The sequence below is a fragment of the Syngnathoides biaculeatus genome, chromosome 6 (genome assembly GCF_019802595.1).
Source record: "Syngnathoides biaculeatus isolate LvHL_M chromosome 6, ASM1980259v1, whole genome shotgun sequence".
NCBI classification, from domain to species: domain Eukaryota; kingdom Metazoa; phylum Chordata; class Actinopteri; order Syngnathiformes; family Syngnathidae; genus Syngnathoides; species Syngnathoides biaculeatus.
In genome coordinates, this window is record NC_084645.1 from 18,896,543 (window position 1) to 18,918,862 (window position 22,320).

Genomic DNA, 22,320 nt, shown 5'->3' on the forward strand with positions numbered 1-22,320 from the left:
AGGATAATAGTTTGCTCAATTAGTGATCAAGTTACCATAAAATGAGGATTGGTGTGCCATCTCAACATAATTGTTCATTCCATATGACAATTTTGAATTTTTGTTCGGATTTTAGCACGAATCATGGAAGTTGATGCACGTGATTTCCTTTTGCGGGCCACATTTGGCCCCCCCGGGCCCTGATTTTGACTTTGATTTTGCCTAAACATATGGGCTCGCCCCATGGTGGTTGGCTGACTGTATTGCAGGGACAGCTGCAAGTTAAGCACTTTTCATATGCCAAAGTTCCCGCATTTTAAATGTAGAAAATCGCTGACAATCAGGCTCGTTCACTCGCAGCATCCGAAATCGCAATCATGATTGAAATTCAAATAATTATGCAGTTCTCATTTGTAACAACACTCAACCCAATTGAACCTCAGCTCGTCATTTCTAGGTTTTAAGCAAGAAACCTCTCAACCATACAAATCTCAAATCCCTTAATGCTTCGGAGGGCATCCAACAGTCTGGATTCCCTGAGAAACCATATTGCCTCCCATTCTTGGTACTATGACAGACATGATTTGGAGGAGACTGACAACAGTCAATGCAGATATTTTTGTGTGGAACACAGTCTCCCTGACAAACACCACACACGCAATAACCATATTTCCATTTTTTCCACCCAATACGTGAGGGCTCTGTGTGTGTACCCACCCTTCGAGCAAAGTGGATTCAAAGCTTCTTAGGTGGACCCTACCTGTATGTCAGTGTCTTTAACTGGCTCCAGCGGCTCAAAAGTAGTAGCCGCACTTAAACTCTCCAGTCGTTGAGATATATGGAAGATATCCAAACCTCTGGAACCCAGGAGGATAGACCTGAGGTAGGGACAGAGAACTTGTCAGTGATGACTGATGGTAAGCAGAAAAGACCTGTCTTTGAACCCAATGTCCAATAGAGGGAGAAAGAGACTTTGTTGAGCAGCTTAGAGAAGACTGCATGTGGTGTCAGTCAGCAATGTTAAAATGGACCTTTCCGACATGTCAATAACTCCTACAATAATAGCCAATCAGATAGCCGCATTGTCTTAACCCCTGGCTTGACCCGCCCCTCTTGTACTCATGTCCCACAATCAATGCTGGTTATTGGTCGCGTGCATTTGGAAAAAGTTAATGCTATCAACAAAATGGTCCTCAAATGCGCTTGGGGAACGTACAATTCTGATGAGAGATATCCTGCTAGTTTACAAGGGGCCCAGATGATTCATTTTCCAAAGCCTAAAACACAGTTGAAGTGTCTACGATGGATTAAGGGTCGCGGAAGAGCGCGCAGACAACCAAGTGTGAACAATATCAACAAACACAACACTGTATGTTCGAAAGTAAGTGAGGGAGAAGTATCTTCTATGAGTTCGATTTCATTCTTGTCAGTGCTTTATACCAGCGCTTTCCAACCTTTATAGAGCCAAGGCACATATTTTACAATTGAAAAATCCCACGACAAACCAACAAAAGTAAATGTCACCAAAAATGGATGGATTAATGAGTGTATGTAATTCCTGGCATCTAATAGAAGAGGATTTTTTTGTTCTGTTTGTCATTGTGCCTCACTTTCATGAAAAGATGAATAAAAATACATTATTTCTTGGAAATAAATGTTTTTTTAGCCGTTACATAAAATTGGATAACTTCCCATGGCACACCAATGTACCCGGCACACTGTTTGGGAATAATTGCAGGAGAATAACTTTCACTTTGTTAGCATATCACAGACCTGCTGAATGAAGTGTGTAATGTTTTATGCCGACGAGTCGGGTTAGGGATACGTAAATGCGCCATGTCATGCAAGAGAAATGTCTATTTGCCTATTTGTATCGCATTGGACTTTTAAGGCAGGGCGCTGGGTTCCATTACGAGCCAAGTAAAATGACTACACCCACTCACTTATGAAGACTACAATGATATTACTGGTGATCTTTCCAAGTAAAAAGTACTCACCCTGCTTTACATGCGCAGTACAATTCCACAATTTAATCCTGTTGGATTTCAATATGGAGTTCGTGAGGCGTCAAAACCTTTTTGCATCGATCTCCAACATTTCGCTGTAACTCTGACATTGCGTCCTACGCCATCCAAAATCTTAATTCCATGCACATATGCTTCCGTGAAACAGTCGAGACCTCTCTGTAGAACTCTCTTGCACAGGTCTGATGCATTTGGCAAAAAACATACCCCAATATTATCTGGAATACGCAATAGAGAATCCAGTTGAAACCTGTGATGTTCAGTCGCCATTTTGGAAGATTGAGGGGTGTGGCAACTGTAGCTAAGGAGGGCGGAGCTGAAGACCAGCATTCGGAAAGGTCATTGATATCTACTTACAATATCAGACAGGAGTAGTACGTATAAAGGCAATGCTGTAAAATATTTCGTAAAGGCTACGAACGCGTCACATCAAGCAATGTCAAACGACGTTACATCATTTGCCTACACAAGTTTAAATGAGGGCAAACTCCTTACGCTTTTACGTCAGCAGCATCCTGCGTGGTGCGGGTGAGCGTGCGTGATCGAAGCCTCTCCCCTGCCTGTTGGATCTCTTGAAGGTTCCTCTCTACGTGTGGCAGCTCTGACACTGCCTCTGTCTCTGCAGCCAGCTGCTCAGCCTGCTGCAGTAGCTCCCCAAAGCCCTCTGCATCCATGCCTGCAATGTACGAATGCAAATGGAGATTACACAGAAAACAAAACAAGTTTTTTTAGGGCAGTATTGTATTTTCAAAAGTTCATAAGGAAGGAAGGAAGGCCAAGGGTCGTTATGATAGTGAAACCATATAAAAATATAATGGGATCATATTATTACATTAAGTAAACAAAAAAATAATAAGGCATTACATTTATATAGAGGTTTTCAGGCACTCAAAGATGGATAACTAGTTTTGAAATGCAGAGTTCAGGAAAAAAATGTTAAATTAATCTGAAAAATGTTTTTGCAAAAATGCTTGCAATCTCAAGGTCTTTTAATCAAGAGGACAATTTGCAATTTTGGAACAGACGCATATGATTTGGTGTCGTGAACTACATGAAATGATGCGACAAGTCACATCTGGCTTAAGCATTTTAGCAACCCGCCCACATCGACTGGTTGTCAAATGCTGCTCTTTAGTTTTAAAAGTATACTTTCACAAAGTAACCCTCGCCCTATCGTGGAGACTGTCATCTTGGTGCAATAAAATGAGTAAACCAAAGCTGCCTGCCTGGGAACATTGGCTTCACAACCAGCTTTTTAGCCACTAGTTAGTGGTAATTGACTAGTTCTTGTAATCATCCACCACGATGAGTAGAATAAATCTTGCACAACTCCATTTCGTCTGCCACGGTCGCAATCTGCCATGAAGATCCATGCGGCTCCTCGGGAACAGCCATTGGATGCCTCATTTTTGGACGATTATCATCTTGGGGAAGATGGCACAGTGACACAGCTAACTGTACAACTATATCATCTTAGCGGTGGTGGTCAAACGTTATTGTTGTTATGTTATTGGTATATAAAATTTTACTCTAGCTCACTGCCTCTCAATTATTTTTTGTTCACCCTGTCAGCAAGAAAAAAACAATTTGTCCTCACCCACTTTCTGCCTCAACTATAAATATTATCATTGTCTATTAAACTGTTAGAAGTACAACGCTGCATAACATTGTATCGTTAACGATGAAAAAAAAACCAAAATAAATTTTAAATAAATAGAAGAATAAAAGAAAGAATATAAGAAACAAAGAATAACTATTAACATTGTTTTGAGTCTGTAACAGAAAGGTTAAGCACATCAATTTGCCTGAAATTTAAAAAAAAAATCTTTGTTTAAACTGTAACGTTTTTTGACCAACTTATTACTTCATTTGATAGTGAAAAATACAAAATAAAATCAATAAGTAATAAACAAACAATAGTAACAAATTCAGTTCAGCAACAGTAACTCAGTAGCACAATATAGAAAAACACTTTAACTTACAAAACTTTTTTTTAATACCAGTGCCAGTTAAAATGTAGTAATGTATTGACAACTAAACTACTATAACAACAACGATTATCCAGGATTACAAGCAAGTTTCGCCATTTGTGACAGGGACATATGAGTGACAATAAAAGGAGCCTAGAATAACAACGCATAGGAAATAAACATCTGCGAGTTGCACTGCTGTCATCCAACGTCAAACACATCTACTAAAAGAGTGGAAAAACTGCTGTCTAACTCGCACAATCATCAGCACCAGCTATTTCTTTCGTGTGGACTCGAAACAAAGGTGGTATGAGGAAAACATTATGACTTGACATCACATCGGTCTCGCTTTGATTCGTGTGCTCATTCCAGCGTGTTAGCTTTGCTGAATATCCAAAAGAATTAGCGGTTAGCTTACGAGCTAAAGCTAAGTCACATGGAAAAGTCATAGCTCGACTTCCAAATATGAATTGGACTTTTTGTTTTTGCACGTAGTCACAATCTTCCTTACCTACTGTTTGAGACGACCTACGGTGTGGACTCTTCAGAAAGTAATATTTAGACTAGAATATTGCTCCCCTTAATATGTATGGTTGTTTGCCCCGGCACTTCAGAGAGCGAAGCTGATTGGACGAGGCAGCAGACCCGCGCCGGAAACTTCACTTGCTCGCCCTCTTCAATAGACAGCATGACAGCTTGTCACTCCACCACCTGGTTTTGAGCAGAACTGCCGAAGACAACATGGGCCACTATCCAATAGGGTTTGAAAACTAGTTATCAAAAAGACAACGCAAATTATTTTATCCGATTTAAGAATCATGAGATAAACTAGAATTTTTACAAAACTACTCATTTAAATTCATGTAAAAACGGTGATTGTGTCATCACATACAGCATTTTTACCATTTGACAGTGGCGTCGTTGGGCCTGTTCTCGAGGAACTTCGGCCCCACTTACAATGATGTTAGGCGCCCCTAAATTATTTTGTTTGAAATTTAAAAAAATAAATAAAATACCCCCCGAAATTAGTATACAGTGCCCAGGAAAACCGATTAAATACATTACCCCTAACCTACCATTATTCAGTTAAATATGAGAAATCTATAGATCATAAGTCTAAAGTCCTTCTAAAGATGAAGGATGTTATAGAGTGAAATTTGTGTTTAAATTCACTCCATGAAACAGGAGCTAACCGAATTCACTTATAGTTGAGAGGATATCAGTAATAATCGTTTACTGAACTTTTAGCAACCAGGGCAGATGAGTAGAAAGAATAACAAACTAGCGTCGTCCACGGGAAATAAATCCAAAGGATTTCAGAGAATAAAGACATTTTTGATGCAGTGTAAAAATCATTTGGAACTCAATATGGATATGAAATGGGAAACATTTTGGTCAAGTTGTAGCGTATAAGACTTGAGAAAATGTTATTTTGTAGAGTATTGATTAGAAAATGGAGAGATACATGAGATAAATAACGGGCAAAATTAACCCGGTCCATACATTTTCAAGACTAATGGTATTTTTTCCTCCAACCCTTTTATTCACACATGCGCCCATAATATGAGCTCTTGTCACTATAAAAGTACCTCAGAACAAACAGTTGTGTTTTGAGCAAAGGTTATGTCATCAAGCTCTACTCTACATTGACAAATATTGCTAGAAATGTGTAAAAATAAGTGGCACTCGACCAAAAATGTTTTGTTTGAAGTTAAATGTGAAAATGTCGCAGTTTTCAGTTCATCCCACTTTACAGATGGACACCCGATCGCCCTTCCCTCCAGTTTTTTTTTTAGAAAACAATGTTAACATTTAGGCTGTGATAACATACTACTGGAACCCTCGTTTTATGACAGCGCTATTGACTAGCACTAACCTATACAAATGCAGTACTAAACTCATGATAACAAATATATGATTACACTAAAGTAGGAAAAAAAAGGAAAAAGTACAGCAGTAACCAAGCATCATGTGTGACATTGCTTGAGTTTGTGGTTTGAACACCTAAAATGTGTGTTTCTTCAGAAATAAATATTTCTAAAAAACACCTTTTGAAAAAAAACTGTTTATTTGGTGGAAGTACAAAATATCAATTTCCTAAAGGAAACCTATGGACAAACCACCATTCACAATGTACGATTTAGTCCTTAATTTATCTAACATGAGCAATTTTGAAAGTGGGAGGAAGCCCATGCAAGTCCACTGTACAAGTACACAGTACACCACTGTGCTATCCTACAAAACACATTTTTAACCAATATGTCCACCCTAAGTCCTTTTGTATGCCCGTAAATAATGTCTCTTCATAGAGTTCATAACCTTTATGGGGCCTTCTCTACTTGAACTGATTGTCAATCAGGGTGCCCTTCATCTTGGCTCTCTTGGCCTCCAGCTCGGCCAGCTCCTGCAGTCTCCTCTTACTCATCCCCTTCCTCTCCAGCTGCTTCTCAATCACTTTGGCGTTCTGAGCGTAGGAGTCGGCCACCTCCCTGGCCTCGATCTCCTCCTCCTCCTCGTCAATGGTGGACACGGTGACGGAGCTGAACTTGCCCATGTCTTTGGTTCGCTTCGTCATCATCACGCGGACCTTCTTGGGTGCTTCGGGCTGCTTTTGACTGTACACGCTGGTGTTCCCAATCCCCTGTCCGAATTTGACCACAGCTCCTTCCACGACGAAGGTGGCCTGCGTGTTCTTCTCCTGGTGCTGGTAAAACAGCAAAAGGCCGCACTTGCCGCATTTCTTGCGGTACTGCCTCTCGATGCCCTCGGCTCTCTTAATGTACGTGTTCTCGTCCGGCTCCACGTTGCAGAATTTGTGCGCGTGTTTGACGGCGTCGATCACCCGGGCTCGGTCTCGGGGCCTCATGGGGAGCTTCTCCAGCTGGCAGTCCAAGACCAGCACCATCTGGCCGCACAGGCAGTAGTAGACATGGAGAGGCTTTTCTCCGTCGTCATACTCCTCTCGGTCTCGCGTATCGGAGCATACAACACTTCTCGACACGACTTTCGGCATATCGACTTGATTTTAAACAACGCTATTTGATTTGGGAACGCGCTACTGCCTAACCGACATGGCGTGAAATGTAAAAGTAAATGTTCGCAAAGACTTCACTTCCGGAGTACCTCGCTATAATGTTTCCTACGGGGAACTAAAGTCTGCATCTTTCGAATGTTCCGGAGATTTGCATAGCCGAATTACAAAACGTTTCGTTTTACCGTTTTGTTTTTATTTTTGCAGCTGCGCGTTTACGGATTTAATAACGTCGACAACATTTAAACATGTTAATTTTGTCTTGTTGGAACTTTTTTCTTTTGCATTTCTGATCACAGTCAAGTCACTTGGATACCTCGCCATCAATCCATCCATTTTCCTTGCCACCTATCATCAAAAGGGTCGCAAGAATGCTGGAGCCTATCCCATCTTTCAATGGGCAGGAGGCAGGATACACCCTGAACTGGTTGCCAGCCAGTTGCAGGGCACATAGAGACAAATAGCTGCACCCACAATCACACCTTTATAAGGGCAATTTGAAGTGTCCAATTAATGTTGCATGTTTTTGGGATGTGGGAGAAAACCAGTGTCTGGAGAAAACCCACGCAGGTACAGGGAGAACATGCAAATTCCACACAGGTGGGGCCGGGATTGAACCCCAGTCATCAGAACTGTGAGGCCAACGCTTTACCTGGTGAACCACCGTGCCGCATGGATACCTATCTTAATCATAAGAAATATTAATCGCCAGACCTTTAAACATTTAATTCTCCATCCGTCATCTGTACCACTTATCACTCAGGTCACGCGTGTCCTTGAGCCTATCTCTGTTGACTTTGGATGAGAGGCAGGGTACACCCTGGAATGGTTGCCAGTCACTCCCAGCACACATGCCCATTCACACTTACATTCACACCTAAAGACAAATTAGAGTCAGCCTGGCATCCATGTTTTGGAATGTAGGAGGAATTCGGAGTACTCGGAGAAAGCCCATGCAAGCACAGGGAGAACATGTAACTCCACACAAGAAGGCCAGAGCCCAGATCTGAACTGTGGGGCAAATGTGCTCACCGTTGTCCACATAAAGGAATATTATTGGCTCGATATGAACCAATTTTTCAATAATCAGAGTAAGCCGCTCACAGTTATCCACTCACAATTACCCTACGCTTGAATATACTCACACATGAGTTATCCACCCACACTTTGTCCACCTGTTACCTGACCTGCTTCTCGTTAAAAAGAAGTTGGAAATCTTGTCCCCACCTTTTTCTCAACGGACCCTATGGAAAAAACAGGTCAGTTTTGTTATTCTTAACATCACAATTGGACAATGTTATGAAATCTCCTTTTCAAGCCTAAAAAATGTCAGGGGAAACAGACTACTGTAGATGTTTCATTTTCAAACTTTCAGCTGCTCAGTGGTTCCCAACTACATCTTCCATCTTTTTTTTTTATTTTGAGTGGTTGCATTATTCCAACCTCCCTCCTTCAAGACTTAATTTGGGGAACAAGCCACCATTAAAGGCCTTTTGGATCAAAGGGGAACCATATAGAGCAGTAGTCAAAGAGGATAGCAGCATAGCAAAATGAGGACAAGTTGTGATGTCACTAGATGTGCCAAGTCTTTGAAGCATGTGTCAAGAAATGAAAGGGATGTTTCCACAAAGCACGTATCGAGGCTTGCTTTGATTAACAGCAATCTCAGAGTTTGGATAAAGATTGTATAGTTTGTATAGGCTACCACAGCTTGAAGAGTGTTTACAGTAGAGTTTGGACATAGCTTGGACGTTAGTGATAGAGAGCAATTTCAGTTTTTGTCACTCCTCGGAATCCTTCGAAGCCGGCTGATGGCACTGGCCCGAGAACACTTGTGTATGAGTGAAGCAGTTCGTGCATTTGACTCTCAACCTGGGTCTTGTGAGTTTGAAGGACAATCAGGATCATGGGGCATGAGTAACTATGCATTGGTTTATCAAATTATTTTTGTCCAAAATTGCATTTTCCACCATTTACTCAAAAGGTATTGTTTCAAGAAAGTAAAGTAAAATACTGGTAGAGAAAAAGTTTGTCTATATAATCTTTGTCTGAAATGCAACACAAAAAAATAAACATTTCTAAAAAGCACTTAAGATCCTGCTATTTCCCCCCAAAGTGTGAGAAAGACACCTGCCACACCAGTGAACATTTTGCACAGCATAAAATTAATTTTTTTTCCCCACTTTATGCAAGGAAGTTACTTGATCATACAAAAGCACCCAACAGGGGGAAAAAAAATGAGGCACTCGGGAAATCCATTTTCTGTACTGCTTATCCTCACTAGGGTCAGGCACATTAGAACCTATCCCAGCTGTCTTTAATGAGAGAGGGAATGGTACACCACAAAGTGGTCACAAGCCAATCAAAGGTTACTTAACGATTTGCACTTAGACACGTTTTTGGGAGACAAGGTTAGAGAGAGAGCAGACTTCGATGGTTTGGACATGTCAGGGGGGGTGAGGAAAATGAGAGTATATATTGGTAGAAGGGTGCGGAGAATGGAGCTGCCAGGCAGAAGAGCAAGACCAAAGAAAAGGTTGATGGATGGGGTGAGGGAGGACATGAGAGGAAGATGCGATATACTTAGATGGAAAAAGATGACACAATGTGGGAACCCTTAACAGGTCAAGTCGAAAGGAACAGAGGGAGGAAACTAGTACCCAGAACTGTGACCAGTAATAAAGAACCCTTTGAGATCAAAGAAAATTGAAAAATCTGTTGCCTCCCAAGTGGAACACAGAAATCCCAAATTAGTCAATTTTTTTAGGCCCTAGCACAACAAATACACACACAAAAAAAAGAGCTTAAGTCACATTAAGAGGACAATTTATTTCAGTGCTGATCAAATACAAAATGTATTAATAGCCATGGCTGGTGCAAAACAAATCAAAACACGGGTGACTCCATTGAGGGGGTGGGGGGGCATGAAGCTAGAAGATCCTCACTGACAGCAGCTTGTGTCACAAGTCTTCCCTTTGCACACGCAGCCTGATGCACACTTGCTGCATCCAGAAGGGCAACAAGGGCAGCAGCCTGCATAGAACGAAGACAAACTTTTTTTTTTTTAAATTTTCCACTCTACACAAAATCTACGAGTGCCTATACAGTACAAAGATACTTTGTGACACGTTTAAAAGGCCAATACAAACGGTCTGTATAACAAAACAAAAGTGAATTCAATCAATTAAAATATAAACACAGATTCCTCCCAAGTGTTTGAAGTCAATGAGTTTGGACTTACGCTTCTTGCAAGTGGTGCAGGAGCAGTTGGTGCAGGTACAAGATCCAGCGCATTTGCAGGTTCCAGCTGGACACACACCCACAAAAAAAAAAAAAGGCAGATTTAAAATGAACTATAAACGACAATCAGCCACGCAGAATTGAAACGGTTTAGAAGACACTCACTCTTGGAGCACTCGCAGGGATCCATGCTGTATGTTGGTCGGTTGCTTTAAGCTGCTTCAAGGGATGTGCAAGCTTATCTGCGTCTCGTCTGGGTCGTTGCTGTGAGGGGAAGAGAGGAGAAGCTGCTGTTTTATACTGTCCGGTGAGCAGCGGGGCCGTGTGCAAAATGCGTTTGTGACAACTGAGTTTGTGCACACGACTTTTTTTGTTGTTGTTGTCGTTGTTAATGTGCAGCCAGAAGTGGGCGCAGAGATTCATCACAGGCAGGCAACCACATGGTGTTTTTTCTGAACATTACGTAAACCCTGAGGTCATTCAAAGATTACTGTTGATTTGAAAAGGCAAACGTAGAATTAATTAGAGTGTGTGGTGGGATAAATAAATAATCAAGGTGATTACCTGTTTCAGCCCATTTGTTCTCCCATAAATTGTTGTGAATGAGAATGCTCATACGTTATTCAGTTTTGCTTTGCATTTTTTTATGTATTTGTGTCATAATGCCATTTGTTGTGTTTGTCATGTAATAAATGGTTATCACGTAAAGAAACTGTTTCACTGATTCCAGTCTGTGGAATTTCTTCAAACTATTTGTGAATTTGTGACCTCAGAATCTTGAGCTGCACACGGCACGTAAATGCGCCACTCGTCCTCAAAGGCGCTCGTGAGCAAAACAGTCAACGAGCTATTGTGATGCTGCTTTCAAGGACCGTGTGCAGTGGGAAAGAAATGTTCTCATCCACGTGTCTGTTGTGTACCAAAGAGGTGGGTGTTTATTAAGGATGACGATCTGAATAACCGATGCAAACTGAAAAAAGTCTTGGTGGATAGAGTAACGTTCAGTCTCACTCTTAAACCGAGTTCGAATGTTGAATCTTCTTGATTGTTTATTTTACCTTTGAAACACGAACAGGGTGAATTTCAAGTTATTTTTCCTTGCCATCAAATTTACTCCTTCTGTTTCGCATTCGCCAGTGCCTTCCAATCCTTTCCAATAATGTCAAGTCATGCTAAATCATCATAATCTGTCCATGACCATGCAACAAGGGAAACGTCGACGGCCCCAATTCTTCCGGGTGGCCAAATATGCCCCGTATCCCTCACAAGACCGGCTGCGTTCTTCTTCTTCTTCTTTTTTTTAAATGTATTTTATTAAATAATTGGGTGATTTGTAATTAATTTTCAATAACAATTAAAAATCAGAAAGAGTGAATATTTTACCTTAAAAAATAACTACAATACAGAGTATTTTTAAATTCTAACTTTTTCTTTCTTCTTCAAATGACCTGGCCCATCTGCACTCGTGAAGCCCAGGACCACTAACATTTGATAAATTAACCCCCCCCCAAAAAAAAAAAAAAAATAAAATAAAAAACTGTATGTCATTTTTAAGCTCTCTGGATAAGTGTAAAATCATACCGTTCTTGCTTGAAATATACTCTTTCCACAACAAAAACTACAGCACCCCTCACCCTAAAACGGCGTTGGTGCAAACCATATATACTTTCTAGACCGTTTTTCAGGGTGCTGAATTATGAATCCCAGCACCCCGATTGCCTGTGATCCTAGAATCGCCGCTGCCCAGCTGCCTGTTGTAAAAATAGAATGCAGCCACTCAGGACTCAAGTTTGGCCACTCAGTGGACAATTTAATAAACTTATGCTCTGTGAGCCCATCTTGACAGTTGGTCCTTATCTGAAATAATACAGAGGTTTCTGGTCCTAAAATTCCTTGATGAATCACTAGTACATAAGTTACAATTACAAAATTGGTGACATTTGCCAATTACCTAGTTAAATACATTAAATAAACGATGGAAAAAGAGCATTTGTAAATGAGAATTATGAATTATTCGCCAGTGTTTTTGTTCAATAGGTGAAAAGGGCATCAGTGGGTGTCTCATCCCTCACTACATCTGATGGTATTGCAATATTCTAGCTTTCCTCAGACAATTTCGGACATTTCTCAAAACAATTTGCTTGGAAATAGAAAAAAAAAGTACATAAAGGAAAATGCCATTCCTGAAGAAGTCTGTTGTTGAAATCCTTTGTCAACATTTCAGTGCCATCAAAATGGCAAGTCCTTGTGTCATTATGTTCGGATAAGTCCTGTTGTCAATATAAAAGTGTAGTGGGGGGAGGGGATGTAATTTGTGGGAAAATTTTTGAAGTGAATCATTTTAGATTGGTATTTTAATTGTTTTAAATCATAAATTTTAACTGTTCTTGGGGATGGATGATCCCCCTCACCCTAGAATGCCACCCTCGGCGACCAGGATGGACCACCATGCACGTTTGCACGTGCAGTGACATGCTGCCTCTAGAGGGAGACATCTTGTCATCTAAAGATGAAAATGCAGAATGTTGACGCAAATGAAAATATCAATTTCAGGGTTTCTTGCTTCACCTAAAAATGTGACACCCTTTGTAAAATTCTACATTGGATACTTTCAAAAAAATGAAATGCAATACACGCGTGTTTTCTTTTTCTTGAGGCAGCAACACAGTATTCAAAAAGCTGTACAGATATGAATGTTAATCGTTGAATTGGGAATGTGTTTATTCTCCTATTATGTGGTACATAACGTCCTAAAAGATATAAAATACAAAGTGCAATTGATTTTTTGATTCATTGAATTTGTTATTTTTTTTAATTGAAGCTTTATTTCAAAATTATTTTTCTGTCCCATCCATCCATCCATTTTCTTTGCCGCTTATCCACACGAGGGTCGAGGGGAGTGCTGGAGCCTATCCCAGCTGTCATCGGGCAGGAGGGAGGGCACACCCTGAACTGGTTGCCAGCCAATCGCAGGGCACATGGAGACAGACAACAGCCCCACTCACAATCACACCGACGGGGCAATTTGGAGTGTCCAATTAATGTTGCATGTTTTTGCGATGTGGGAGGACACCAGGCACGGGGAGAACATGCAAACTCCACACAGGTGGTGCTGGGATCGAACCCGGGACCTCATGACTGTGAGGCCAACACTTTACAGCTGATTCACCGTGCCGCCTATTTCTGTCCCTTTTCCTTATACTTTTTCTTCTATACTCCCAGATTCTGATAAGAACGAATTGTTCACATTTTAATGCATGCATAGAAATCATTATGTGTTTTGTTAGCATGTGTATGACAATTCTGACAGATGCTTTTGAGATAGATACGCATTGAGATATCAGATGGATTTTGAAATATATTTGCGCTCCTTTCAGCAAAACCACGCCAGACTGTCACAGTGTGCGTCTACGTGAAAGGGCAAAAGGTTCTGACGAAATAGGACCCTGCAGCTCTAACATGGGAACGTACGGTCCAGTACCATGTATTTCAAATGGTGCAATGTGAAGAAAAGGGAGGTAACTTGTTTTAGGATAAAAGCAAAACAAATGTATTTTTATAGCGCTTTACATACACAAGGTAACTCAATGAGTTTTATATTATTAAAAGCATTCAAATACAAACACATATGAAAGAATACAATTAAAACTGCTTTTAGTGTGAAAAGTATGAGTGAAAAGTGGAAGTACTCTAAAACGCTAGACAAAAAGAAAAGAAGGCAGTTGTTTAGATGATTATATACTGTGTGAAGATCCAGCCAATCATAGCAGACATGATCAAATTTGAGCTCCATTTACGTTATTTGCTGAGCATGGCTAGGATCTTGTTTCAAGTCCAGAGTATGAGGCTGTGAATGCTTCCGACATACTTGTGCCACATGTCTGCAGGAAAGTAAAGCAGTGAAAGGGGCCAGCTCGTCTCTCTAAAAAAAATTGAATGTGTGTGTGTGTGGGGGGGGGGGGGGAATAGATATTCAAATGATGAACTGAGAAATTGTGTCAGCAGCTCGTGGCTTAGCTTGCATCATGCAGTCACAGTTGTGTTGTATTAGGAATTACAGTTGAGGTGAACGTGTGTTGAAAGGCGGAGAAGGACTTTTCTACTGTCTAGGAAGCTTTTCACAGCTGGCCTCAGTCCGGGAGCAGGTTAGTTCAACGGAACAATGATTAAAGGTACACTTTTGGAATATGTTGCATATGAATTTGTATCTAAGGCTGCATTTAGCTTTTCATTTGAACACTTTCTGTGATTGGAGTGCAGCAGTATATTTGTATTCAATGGCTGGATTGTGATGTGGAAGTGATGAATTAAAACATTTTGAAATTGTTATAAAACTTGATGATAAATGTGTTTAATCTGATTTTGGTTGCGGTCACATTGTAGTTATGGTTTCCCTCAGTAAACTGATATGACGGTGAATGCCATATTAATGCATACTCGGTTCTTCATACAGGTGACACCAAATCTTGTGTTGCATATATCATTATATTTTGCAAGTGATCTATATGATATGATAATTATGTTTCCAATCGTGTTTGCAGAATCAAATTAGCTTTGTCGTGGTAGATAGTAATTTTATTGTTTCTCCACAGACAGACAGCTAAACAGACATTGGCATGGATCATGTCCTGAAAGTTGCAGACCATTACTTCTTCACGCCATATCTTTACCCAGCCTCGTGGCCCGAGGACGGGGCTCTTCGTCAACTCATCAGCTTGAGCCTGCTGACCAACCTGGGAGCACTAACGGTTTACTTCGTCTTTGGCACACTGAGTTTCTACTTCATCTTTGACCACAGGCTCATGAAACATCCACAGTTCATTGAGGTGGTCATAAAAATTCATTGCTGCGGGCTGAAGAAATGCAGCATTTTTTTAATTAAATGTAGAATGTCAATAGATTATAGAACCACTAACACAATATACTGCAACGAGTCCAAACACTTAATATGAACAGGTAGTCATCGTGAAATTTGGTTGCCTCATTTGACCACATCAGAGTCCAAAAATATTAGAAAGAGCTCTCAATATAATGTAATGCATTTCTATACAAGCACAATCATAAGAAATGATGTGTTGTTATGAAATGAGCATGACAGTATCTTTGTAAATGCACACATTTTTCTACATTCTCTTGTACTACTGCATCTCATTAGATGGTGAAAGACGAGCTAATAATGTAGCTGGTCGGTGCAGTTCTAAATCATAAAGTCAAATTAGCTGATACAAAATAGGCGAGTCAAACTCTTTACAATTTGTCTTTTATCCATTGATAGGACCAGGTAAGGAAAGAGATCCAACTTGCAGCTACGTCCCTCTTCTGGATGAGTTTCCCGACAGTGGGGCTTTTCTTCTTGGAGATTAGGGGGCACAGTCAACTTTTTGATGATGTCAGCCAATCTTCTCAGGGTGAGGAGAGCTCATCACACTGAAGAAGAGACACACTCATTCCATCTATCCATTTTCTTTGCCACTTATCCTCACGTGGATCGCGGGGAGTGCTGGAGCCTATCCCAGCTGACAACAAACAGGAAGTGGGGGACACCCTGAACTGTTTGCCAGCCAATCACAGGGCACATAGAGACAAACAGCTGCACTCACAATCACATCTCGGGGCAATTTAGAGTTAATTAATGTTGCATGTTTTTGGGATGTGGGAGGAAACTGTAGTGCCCGTAGAAAACCCACGCAGGCACATTGAAAACATGCAAACTGTACACAGGCGGGGCCGGGATGGAACCCGGGTCCTCAGAACTGTGAGGCCAACGCTTTACCAGGTGTTCCACCGTGCCGCCCACACTCATTCCTATATTACTAAACTACCATACATTAATATGAACTTTCTTCTTCTACCCAAGTGCTTTTGTTTGTCAGGTTGGCCTGGGGTATTCCTGAGCATCGCTGGATTTTTGTTTTTTACGGACATGTGCATCTACTGGATACACCGCTCCATGCATCATAGAAGCATCTATAAGGCAGGTTACAGTACCCAACTGCAGTATCCATATAGAGTCAAGACTAACGTGATTGATTGGTCCATACTTGTCAATCTAATTTGTTAGAAAGCCTCTAATATTCACTCATATTCTAATAAATCTGGAGAGCAATTGACATAGTGGCATAGTTGTAATTTCTATAGTTGTAATCTAATGTAGCAACATATTCAATGTGTTTGTTGACTTGTTGTTTGGTTATGTGAAGTCACAAAGTGAGTGATGGAAGATTCAACTTTTTGGAGGGCTGACAGGTTCCAAGAAAGAACTTTGCTTGTTTGATATGAAAAGTGTATACATGCATGTTGAAAAGGTAGATTTTTGTGATACATTAAAAAAATTAGACATGGATAAATATTTTTCCCCACCATTTATGTGACAATATAAAACTCACTAGTGCCAAACATACCTTTTGGAATTATGCCTAAAAAGTTCCTACCTTAGTTTTATCCGAGCAAAACACTTTCTCTCACGGTTAGATTTTGTTGTGTTGTTGTGAGTTTGTACACGTTATTGGTCATATCAATGGTGGAGGAAGCTTTGAAATTACTCATCTTGGTGTAATTTTTTTATAGCACAAAAAATATTTAAAAAGGGATGTGTATAATTTTTATACCGAGTCTAAAAGTCCCATTTATTATTCTCTATAAACCAGACCGTTGCAGAGTAACAGACTAACAAAAAAAAAACCAACTCTTTTTGTTTGAGGAATTTGAGTCAGAAAGACATTCCTCTGGTAAAGAACCAAAATGTTACCTCATTTTAAATACTCATGTCTTATTTTGCCGTTTTAGTTGATTTTCAGGTTTCAAAATTTTAGTTACAAACGATTTCCTCTCTGGACTGGGACAATGACCGAAACACTGAGCACTCAATTTACATCGCCTTCCTACTCCCCTCAGCACTTACATAAGCAGCATCATTTATTCAAGATTCCCACACCATTTGCAAGCCACGCCTTCCACCCACTCGATGGCTTCCTGCAGAGCTTACCTTACCATGTCTACCCTTTCATCTTCCCGCTCAACAAGGTAATTGTGTATGACAACAGTCCACATTTCATTTACTGCTTTCTGTAAAGGCTCAATTAATGTAAAATATATTTTTGACATGGGGTATTTCAGGTTGTTTACTTGACCCTTTTCATCTTCGTAAACATCTGGACCATCTCCATTCACGATGGCGACTACCGCATCCCCGGCCCCTTGATAAACATTATAAATGGTGCCGCCCACCACGTGGATCACCACCTCTTCTTCAACTACAACTACGGACAATACTTTACTTTCTGGGATCGTCTGGGAGGCTCCTACAAACATCCTTCAGTCCTCCAAGATAATGGGCCACATGTCCACATTCGCAAGCTCGCAGGAAACACTCTCAGGCAGTGACAATTGTGTAATGGTCACAATATTATTTTCAGACGTTGACAATTGCGCACTAGTCAGAATATTATTTCCAAAGTATTCAAGAGACGTATTTGGGAAGTTGCAAGAGAATGGTTTTTGTGTGCTTTGCATGTATGCTCACAGACCACAATGCTGTACAGGATAAGAAACTGATGCATGCAATTTCAGGACTTTAAGTAACTTGTAAGGCCTGCTTTCATTTGCTTTTGTTCTCCGTGTCAAATGAAATCACCAGGGTTATGTAAGCGTTCCATTTCAATTGTTATTTAAAGACACTACATACTGTATATAAAAGGGTGACATGCAGACGCAAACCAGTCTCTTCTTAAACTGCCTGGAAAGATGTAGCGCAGATTTAAAGAAGTCAATTAAAGCACATGTGACAACTTAGCGCCGATGAACATTTTAAGTGACAGCACCTTAATTAGATGACCCAATAACCTACGAGGAATTGTGAGATAATATTCATGAAACCACGCTGCAAACTATAGGTCCAACTAAGATTAGCAGACTAAAACCTGCCAACAAAGCAAGCAAACCTTGCTAAAACATCCCAACAAAGATGCAAACATAGGTGATGTTCTACAGTCCTATGTGAGTAGTGATTCAACACCCGGTGTTTGGAGTGTTTTCATGGAGGCTCTGCAGGGAAAGGTCAGTCCACTTCATTTCTTGTTCCTTCACAGATTCTGTGGATCCTCCATTGTCCTGCTCAGCCTCAGGGAGTTCACTCTGAAAGACAGCAACAACAAGATGAGATTACTGTAATCAAATTACTGTACACTGCAAGGGCTCCCTCCGGGTAGTCATTATTCCCGGAATCCCAACATGCGTATGCTACAAGATTTTAAAACGAGCAAGAAAAAAAAAAAGAAGACCTCATAAAAACATGTTAAGTTGAAATGGATGCATGGACGGTGTTTGATTAGTAATCAGACCGGGTTTATATTCAGTTGGTGGACTAACAATTGGGCCACATAATTCCGCGAGAGGTACACACACAGTTAAAGGATGCAACCTAAAATTGTAACTTTTATTTTGCATGACTACAAACAGTATTGTTCCAAATACGTTACTGTCACGACTGATGTTTTATATTTTTCCTCTCAGACAAAAAACAACTCATAACTCAAACCTAAGTCTTGAGAAATTTGACATCTATTTTAACAGAGACTATACCACACACAGTTGTTCGTTTCTATTGTTAACAGCGGCTGTCACAATGCACAAGCTGTTTTACCACTGGGATTGTGACATCTTCATAGGGTAGCCTGTCTTCCCTCCAGGCATCGTCGGTGAGATCCAAAACTCTTCCGTCTCGTTGGATTTCACTGTCCATACTCAGAATAAGACCCGCTTTAACTTTAACGGAACCGCTCTAACGACAAAGGTACAATATACGCTTTATGTATGTAACAGGGTAAAAATTTAAATGAGTTCGATATTGAAACGTTATTTGAGTTACATCAAGAACGGCGCCTGTTTTAAAACGTCATACTTCGACGCGTGGCGATGACGCAATATGACGCTCCTTTTTTTTTTTTGTAAATGCCAGAGTTTTACGTATAAACCTTCTTGAAAACACATTTTAAACGTTTGACTCATCCCAAACAAATTCAGAACGAAGTTTATTGTGGCCGCATTAGCTTAATCTATTTTTGTAAGCCTTTTGGTTGCAGCCCTCGTCGGTGTTTGGTGGTCGCTATGGAAACTAGACCAGACTGCGAACAGCCGAAAACAGGAGACCTGAGTTCCGAGGCGCTGCGATTAGACGGTACGTTTTTAAAGTTAACTGTGTTGTTTTTGTTGATGTTTTGATCAACAAAACAGACTATTACAGATTATGTGTATCCTTATTTGCTAATACTCAATTGTGTGGATGTTATGGTCGTTTGGGGCATTCATGAACTACTATTGTAATTAAAATGTCAATATAATTTATTATTTAGTTATCGCAATTAACCTTTTTAAGAAAATGTTGACAACATGAATAGTTGGTCATGACTCGGCGCATAGTACTCACGTGACAAAATGGCGTCACCTTTTGAATACCTGATGCTGCAATGACAATGACAGGATAAGTCGGTCAGCCTAAAGCACTTGAAGAAACGTCATCATTTAACTAGTCTAGCAAATCGGCAAGGACCTTCTGTAATATAGTTTTATATGCGGTCTGTTGGTTAATTTAAATAAATAAATTAAAGCTAAATAACATCTTGAAAGTGCCCTCTTAAATTGTGTGGATGGAGATGACGACGATCGTTTCTCCACCAGAAACACTTCCGTGTTTGCGTTTCATATTGACATATTTTTGCTAATAGCACAGGTTATAGCAGATCTACCTTAACTTGATTCAGTGTTATTATTTAAATTTTAACAAGCATGTTCTTTTTTGCAGGTGCTTCAGTGATGTCAGCACCGGAAGAAGAGCAGGCCGAAAACCAAAAAACATGCATCACCCCTGGAAACCCAGTTTTCTCATGTGCCGGCACGCCGTCTTTCAAAGGTGCAGCTCAAACACCATGGTCCAAACCTCAGAACCCCCTGTACAGGACCACCTCCAGTGACTATGGTCTATACCCTCCCACCGCTGAGACGACACCATGTACATTCCACCCTAAATCACAGAAATTCACTAGACACCTGGGCAAGAGTGGGATGTACCGCGACAATTGTTTCAACACTACTCTGGACCGCAGCAGAGTATATGACTGTCCCAATTTACAACACACTATCTGAATACTGATGTGATCATAATGGCTCAAAATGTTTTATTCACTATGAATAACTTTATTCAATGCAAAGTTTATACAAAACAATGTGACAACTATTTCTGTAATTTAGTGTGTGATCTGATCAGAATCCAAGGCATGCATGCAAGTACAGTCACATTTTAATGGTTAATTATTTTCACAGCACATTGTGGTTGTGTGCAAATGCTAATGTTTGAACTAAAGCTACAGTTTGCAATGAAAAGTTCGAGACATTTAATAAAAAAAAAATACTGAAGTCGTTCCTCCACTTAACTTGGATTCATTGTCCACGAAGTGATGTGAATGTGAATGCTTGGTTGCGTGTTTTCTATATGTGCTCTGTGATCTCTCAGCATCTGCTGGGACAAGCTCCAACTCCCAGTGAACACGCTATTAAAAATGGAGACACTTAAGTGATGGTGATGGATCATAGGGCCGGGGAGCTCCTCAGGTTCAAAAGTGCACTGCGATTCAGACCTTAGACTCCAATATGTTTGTTCCCTTCTGGACAAACATTCTGATGGTACGGATAAAACGCAAACCCCTGGCAGCTTTGGAGCACATTGAATGCAGCGCCAGTGTCTGTGTGAGCGAGGGGGACCACATTGGTATACAATGGATGTTACATTATATTATCTTTAATTCATTATTCCATATTATGTACCAAAAGGATGTTAAATTGTATTTTTGTCAACAACTGACTAATTCACATCTACCAAAACATGCAAAAGAGTTCTTCACATGCACAATGTCATGACATCAGAAGCAGCAACTATGTCATTGCCTGAATAAATCACCTGACTGGTTCAAAGTCCAATCAGGTGGTCATAAGGTGACTAGTTGGATGACGGATGTAGTGTTGTAGGAGTAGCGGCTGTGTCAGTTTTGTCATACAGCAGGAATACTGTAGCTAGCTCAGTAGAAAAAAACAGTTCTGTATTGTTAGGAGATTTATGTTTGATCCACCTCGAAACGTGTTCCTCATTTATAGCTGTGTGAGTTCAGGGCTATCCCCATGTCTCAACAAGCAAAACATTTGCTTTTGCATCCCAGCATCATTTGTTCTTAGTGAGCAATTATTTTACAAATGTGGGAATGTTGTCACCAAGGTGTCGAAAAAAAATGTGCCTCATTTGAGTGTTCCACATCTCACATAATGGCCATAGTTAAACAAGCACGCCTAAACTGGCATTTTGTCTAATCAATATCACAATACACACATCCCTCAATCTTTATTTGTAAATGAAGACGTTATTCTGTTGGGTCTCATTTTAAAATCCACTGCAGTACTGTATTTTGTCAGGAGAGGTCACTGTAACTGACGCTTCAAGTAATAAGAATCAGAATCATCTTTATTTTGCAATGTACCTGTATGTCAAAAACACACACCGTGCACTCCATACTAGCATTTTACTCCGTAGTTGGAGCGGCTCCAATACGCTAACAGTCAATTGACAAAGAACACTTTTAAAACATAATGACGTTGCGAAGAACGTCAACTGAGCAGTAAATGGTTGGTAGTTATCCGGCAATGACGATACTTTCTTTTTTTAAATGTATATAATATTGCAAAAAGATGCAGAGCATGCAGATGAAACCCTTTTTTTTTGGGGGGGGGGGAAATCAGTGCTTCAATAAAGCATCACGGCAGAGGAGCATCTTTCCTAAAACTACGTAGTATTTGCCCATTTCTAAGCCAAAATCCTCAAAGATAAACATGTGCGTTACATATTTTCATGTAAAGGTAAACGCAACTCGTATTTGTTAACTTATGCAGTAATAACAATGGTAATGATAATTGATGTTACTATATTGCTCAATATAATGTATAAATCCTCAACTGTGTACTGTATATTAATTACTTACATCTGATCCAATTTTGTATAATCACAAAAATACCATCGCTGTAGATATTTACTGCA

The 22,320-nt window shown here is 40.3% G+C and overlaps 5 protein-coding genes across 12 annotated transcripts in view; 1 reads left to right on the forward strand and 4 right to left on the reverse strand.

Moving 5' to 3' along the window:
- nup93 (nucleoporin 93) overlaps window positions 1–4,653 on the reverse strand; it is a 34,314-nt gene extending 29,661 nt beyond the window's left edge. The window contains exons 1-3 of one of the 2 annotated variants that reach the window (XM_061823413.1): window positions 4,485–4,653; window positions 2,499–2,679; window positions 740–857 (exon numbers count right to left, since the gene is read on the reverse strand). In XM_061823413.1, the coding sequence (XP_061679397.1) occupies window positions 740–857; window positions 2,499–2,677 (297 nt within the window). In that variant the 5' untranslated portion in view covers window positions 2,678–2,679; window positions 4,485–4,653. The remainder of the gene's footprint in view (window positions 1–739; window positions 858–2,498; window positions 2,680–4,484) is intronic. The other variant, XM_061823412.1, reaches the window with a different exon arrangement.
- A 1,369-nt stretch (window positions 4,654–6,022) lies between these two features.
- Window positions 6,023–8,399, reverse strand: steep1 (STING1 ER exit protein 1). The gene has a single exon (XM_061823430.1). It carries the CDS (start codon window positions 6,984–6,986, stop codon window positions 6,309–6,311), a length of 678 nt encoding a protein of 225 aa, XP_061679414.1. The 5' UTR covers window positions 6,987–8,399; the 3' UTR covers window positions 6,023–6,308.
- A 1,414-nt stretch (window positions 8,400–9,813) lies between these two features.
- Window positions 9,814–10,572, reverse strand: mt2 (metallothionein 2). Its single transcript, XM_061823437.1, has 3 exons — window positions 10,410–10,572; window positions 10,246–10,311; window positions 9,814–10,037 (listed from the first exon to the last, which is right to left on the reverse strand). The coding sequence occupies exons 1-3, from the start codon at window positions 10,432–10,434 to the stop codon at window positions 9,946–9,948; spliced, it is 183 nt and encodes a 60-aa protein (XP_061679421.1). The 5' UTR covers window positions 10,435–10,572; the 3' UTR covers window positions 9,814–9,945.
- Window positions 10,573–10,821: 249 nt separating this feature from the next.
- On the forward strand, window positions 10,822–17,627 carry LOC133502532 (lathosterol oxidase-like). 7 transcript variants are annotated; one of them, XM_061823427.1, is made up of 8 exons: window positions 10,822–11,171; window positions 13,622–13,762; window positions 14,296–14,389; window positions 14,837–15,070; window positions 15,520–15,652; window positions 16,118–16,218; window positions 17,139–17,267; window positions 17,361–17,627. In XM_061823427.1, exons 4-8 carry the CDS (start codon window positions 14,861–14,863, stop codon window positions 17,625–17,627), a joined length of 840 nt encoding a protein of 279 aa, XP_061679411.1. In that variant the 5' UTR covers window positions 10,822–11,171; window positions 13,622–13,762; window positions 14,296–14,389; window positions 14,837–14,860. The 7 variants fall into 7 exon arrangements, with proteins under 7 accessions (XP_061679411.1, XP_061679412.1, XP_061679409.1 ...); XM_061823428.1 differs by having other exon boundaries at window positions 14,328–14,389; XM_061823425.1 differs by having other exon boundaries at window positions 13,622–14,416.
- anapc13 (anaphase promoting complex subunit 13) lies at window positions 17,622–19,244 on the reverse strand. Its single transcript, XM_061823436.1, has 2 exons — window positions 18,886–19,244; window positions 17,622–18,377 (listed from the first exon to the last, which is right to left on the reverse strand). The coding sequence occupies exons 1-2, from the start codon at window positions 18,982–18,984 to the stop codon at window positions 18,252–18,254; spliced, it is 225 nt and encodes a 74-aa protein (XP_061679420.1). The 5' UTR covers window positions 18,985–19,244; the 3' UTR covers window positions 17,622–18,251.
- Between the last annotated feature and the right edge of the window lie 3,076 nt (window positions 19,245–22,320).

What these genes read in the sequence shown, in the direction of transcription:
- mt2 (XM_061823437.1), bottom strand. Translation starts at nt 10,434, where the DNA reads ATGGATCCCTGCGAGTGCTCCAAGA. An exon ending in TCCCTGCGAGTGCTCCAAGA is followed by an intron (nt 10,312 to 10,409) that starts GTGAGTGTCTTC and finishes GTGTGTGTCCAG; the next exon opens with CTGGAACCTGCAAATGCGCT. An exon ending in CTGCACCACTTGCAAGAAGC is followed by an intron (nt 10,038 to 10,245) that starts GTAAGTCCAAAC and finishes CGTTCTATGCAG; the next exon opens with GCTGCTGCCCTTGTTGCCCT.
- LOC133502532 (XM_061823425.1), top strand. Translation starts at nt 14,861, where the DNA reads ATGGATCATGTCCTGAAAGTTGCAGACCATTACTTCTTCACGCCATAT. An exon ending in TGTCAGCCAATCTTCTCAGG is followed by an intron (nt 15,653 to 16,117) that starts GTGAGGAGAGCT and finishes TTTGTTTGTCAG; the next exon opens with GTTGGCCTGGGGTATTCCTG. An exon ending in ATCATAGAAGCATCTATAAG is followed by an intron (nt 16,219 to 17,138) that starts GCAGGTTACAGT and finishes TACTCCCCTCAG; the next exon opens with CACTTACATAAGCAGCATCA.
- anapc13 (XM_061823436.1), bottom strand. Translation starts at nt 18,984, where the DNA reads ATGGACAGTGAAATCCAACGAGACGGAAGAGTTTTGGATCTCACCGAC. An exon ending in AAGATGTCACAATCCCAGTG is followed by an intron (nt 18,378 to 18,885) that starts GTAAAACAGCTT and finishes GCTGTCTTTCAG; the next exon opens with AGTGAACTCCCTGAGGCTGA.
- steep1 (XM_061823430.1), bottom strand. Translation starts at nt 6,986, where the DNA reads ATGCCGAAAGTCGTGTCGAGAAGTGTTGTATGCTCCGATACGCGAGAC.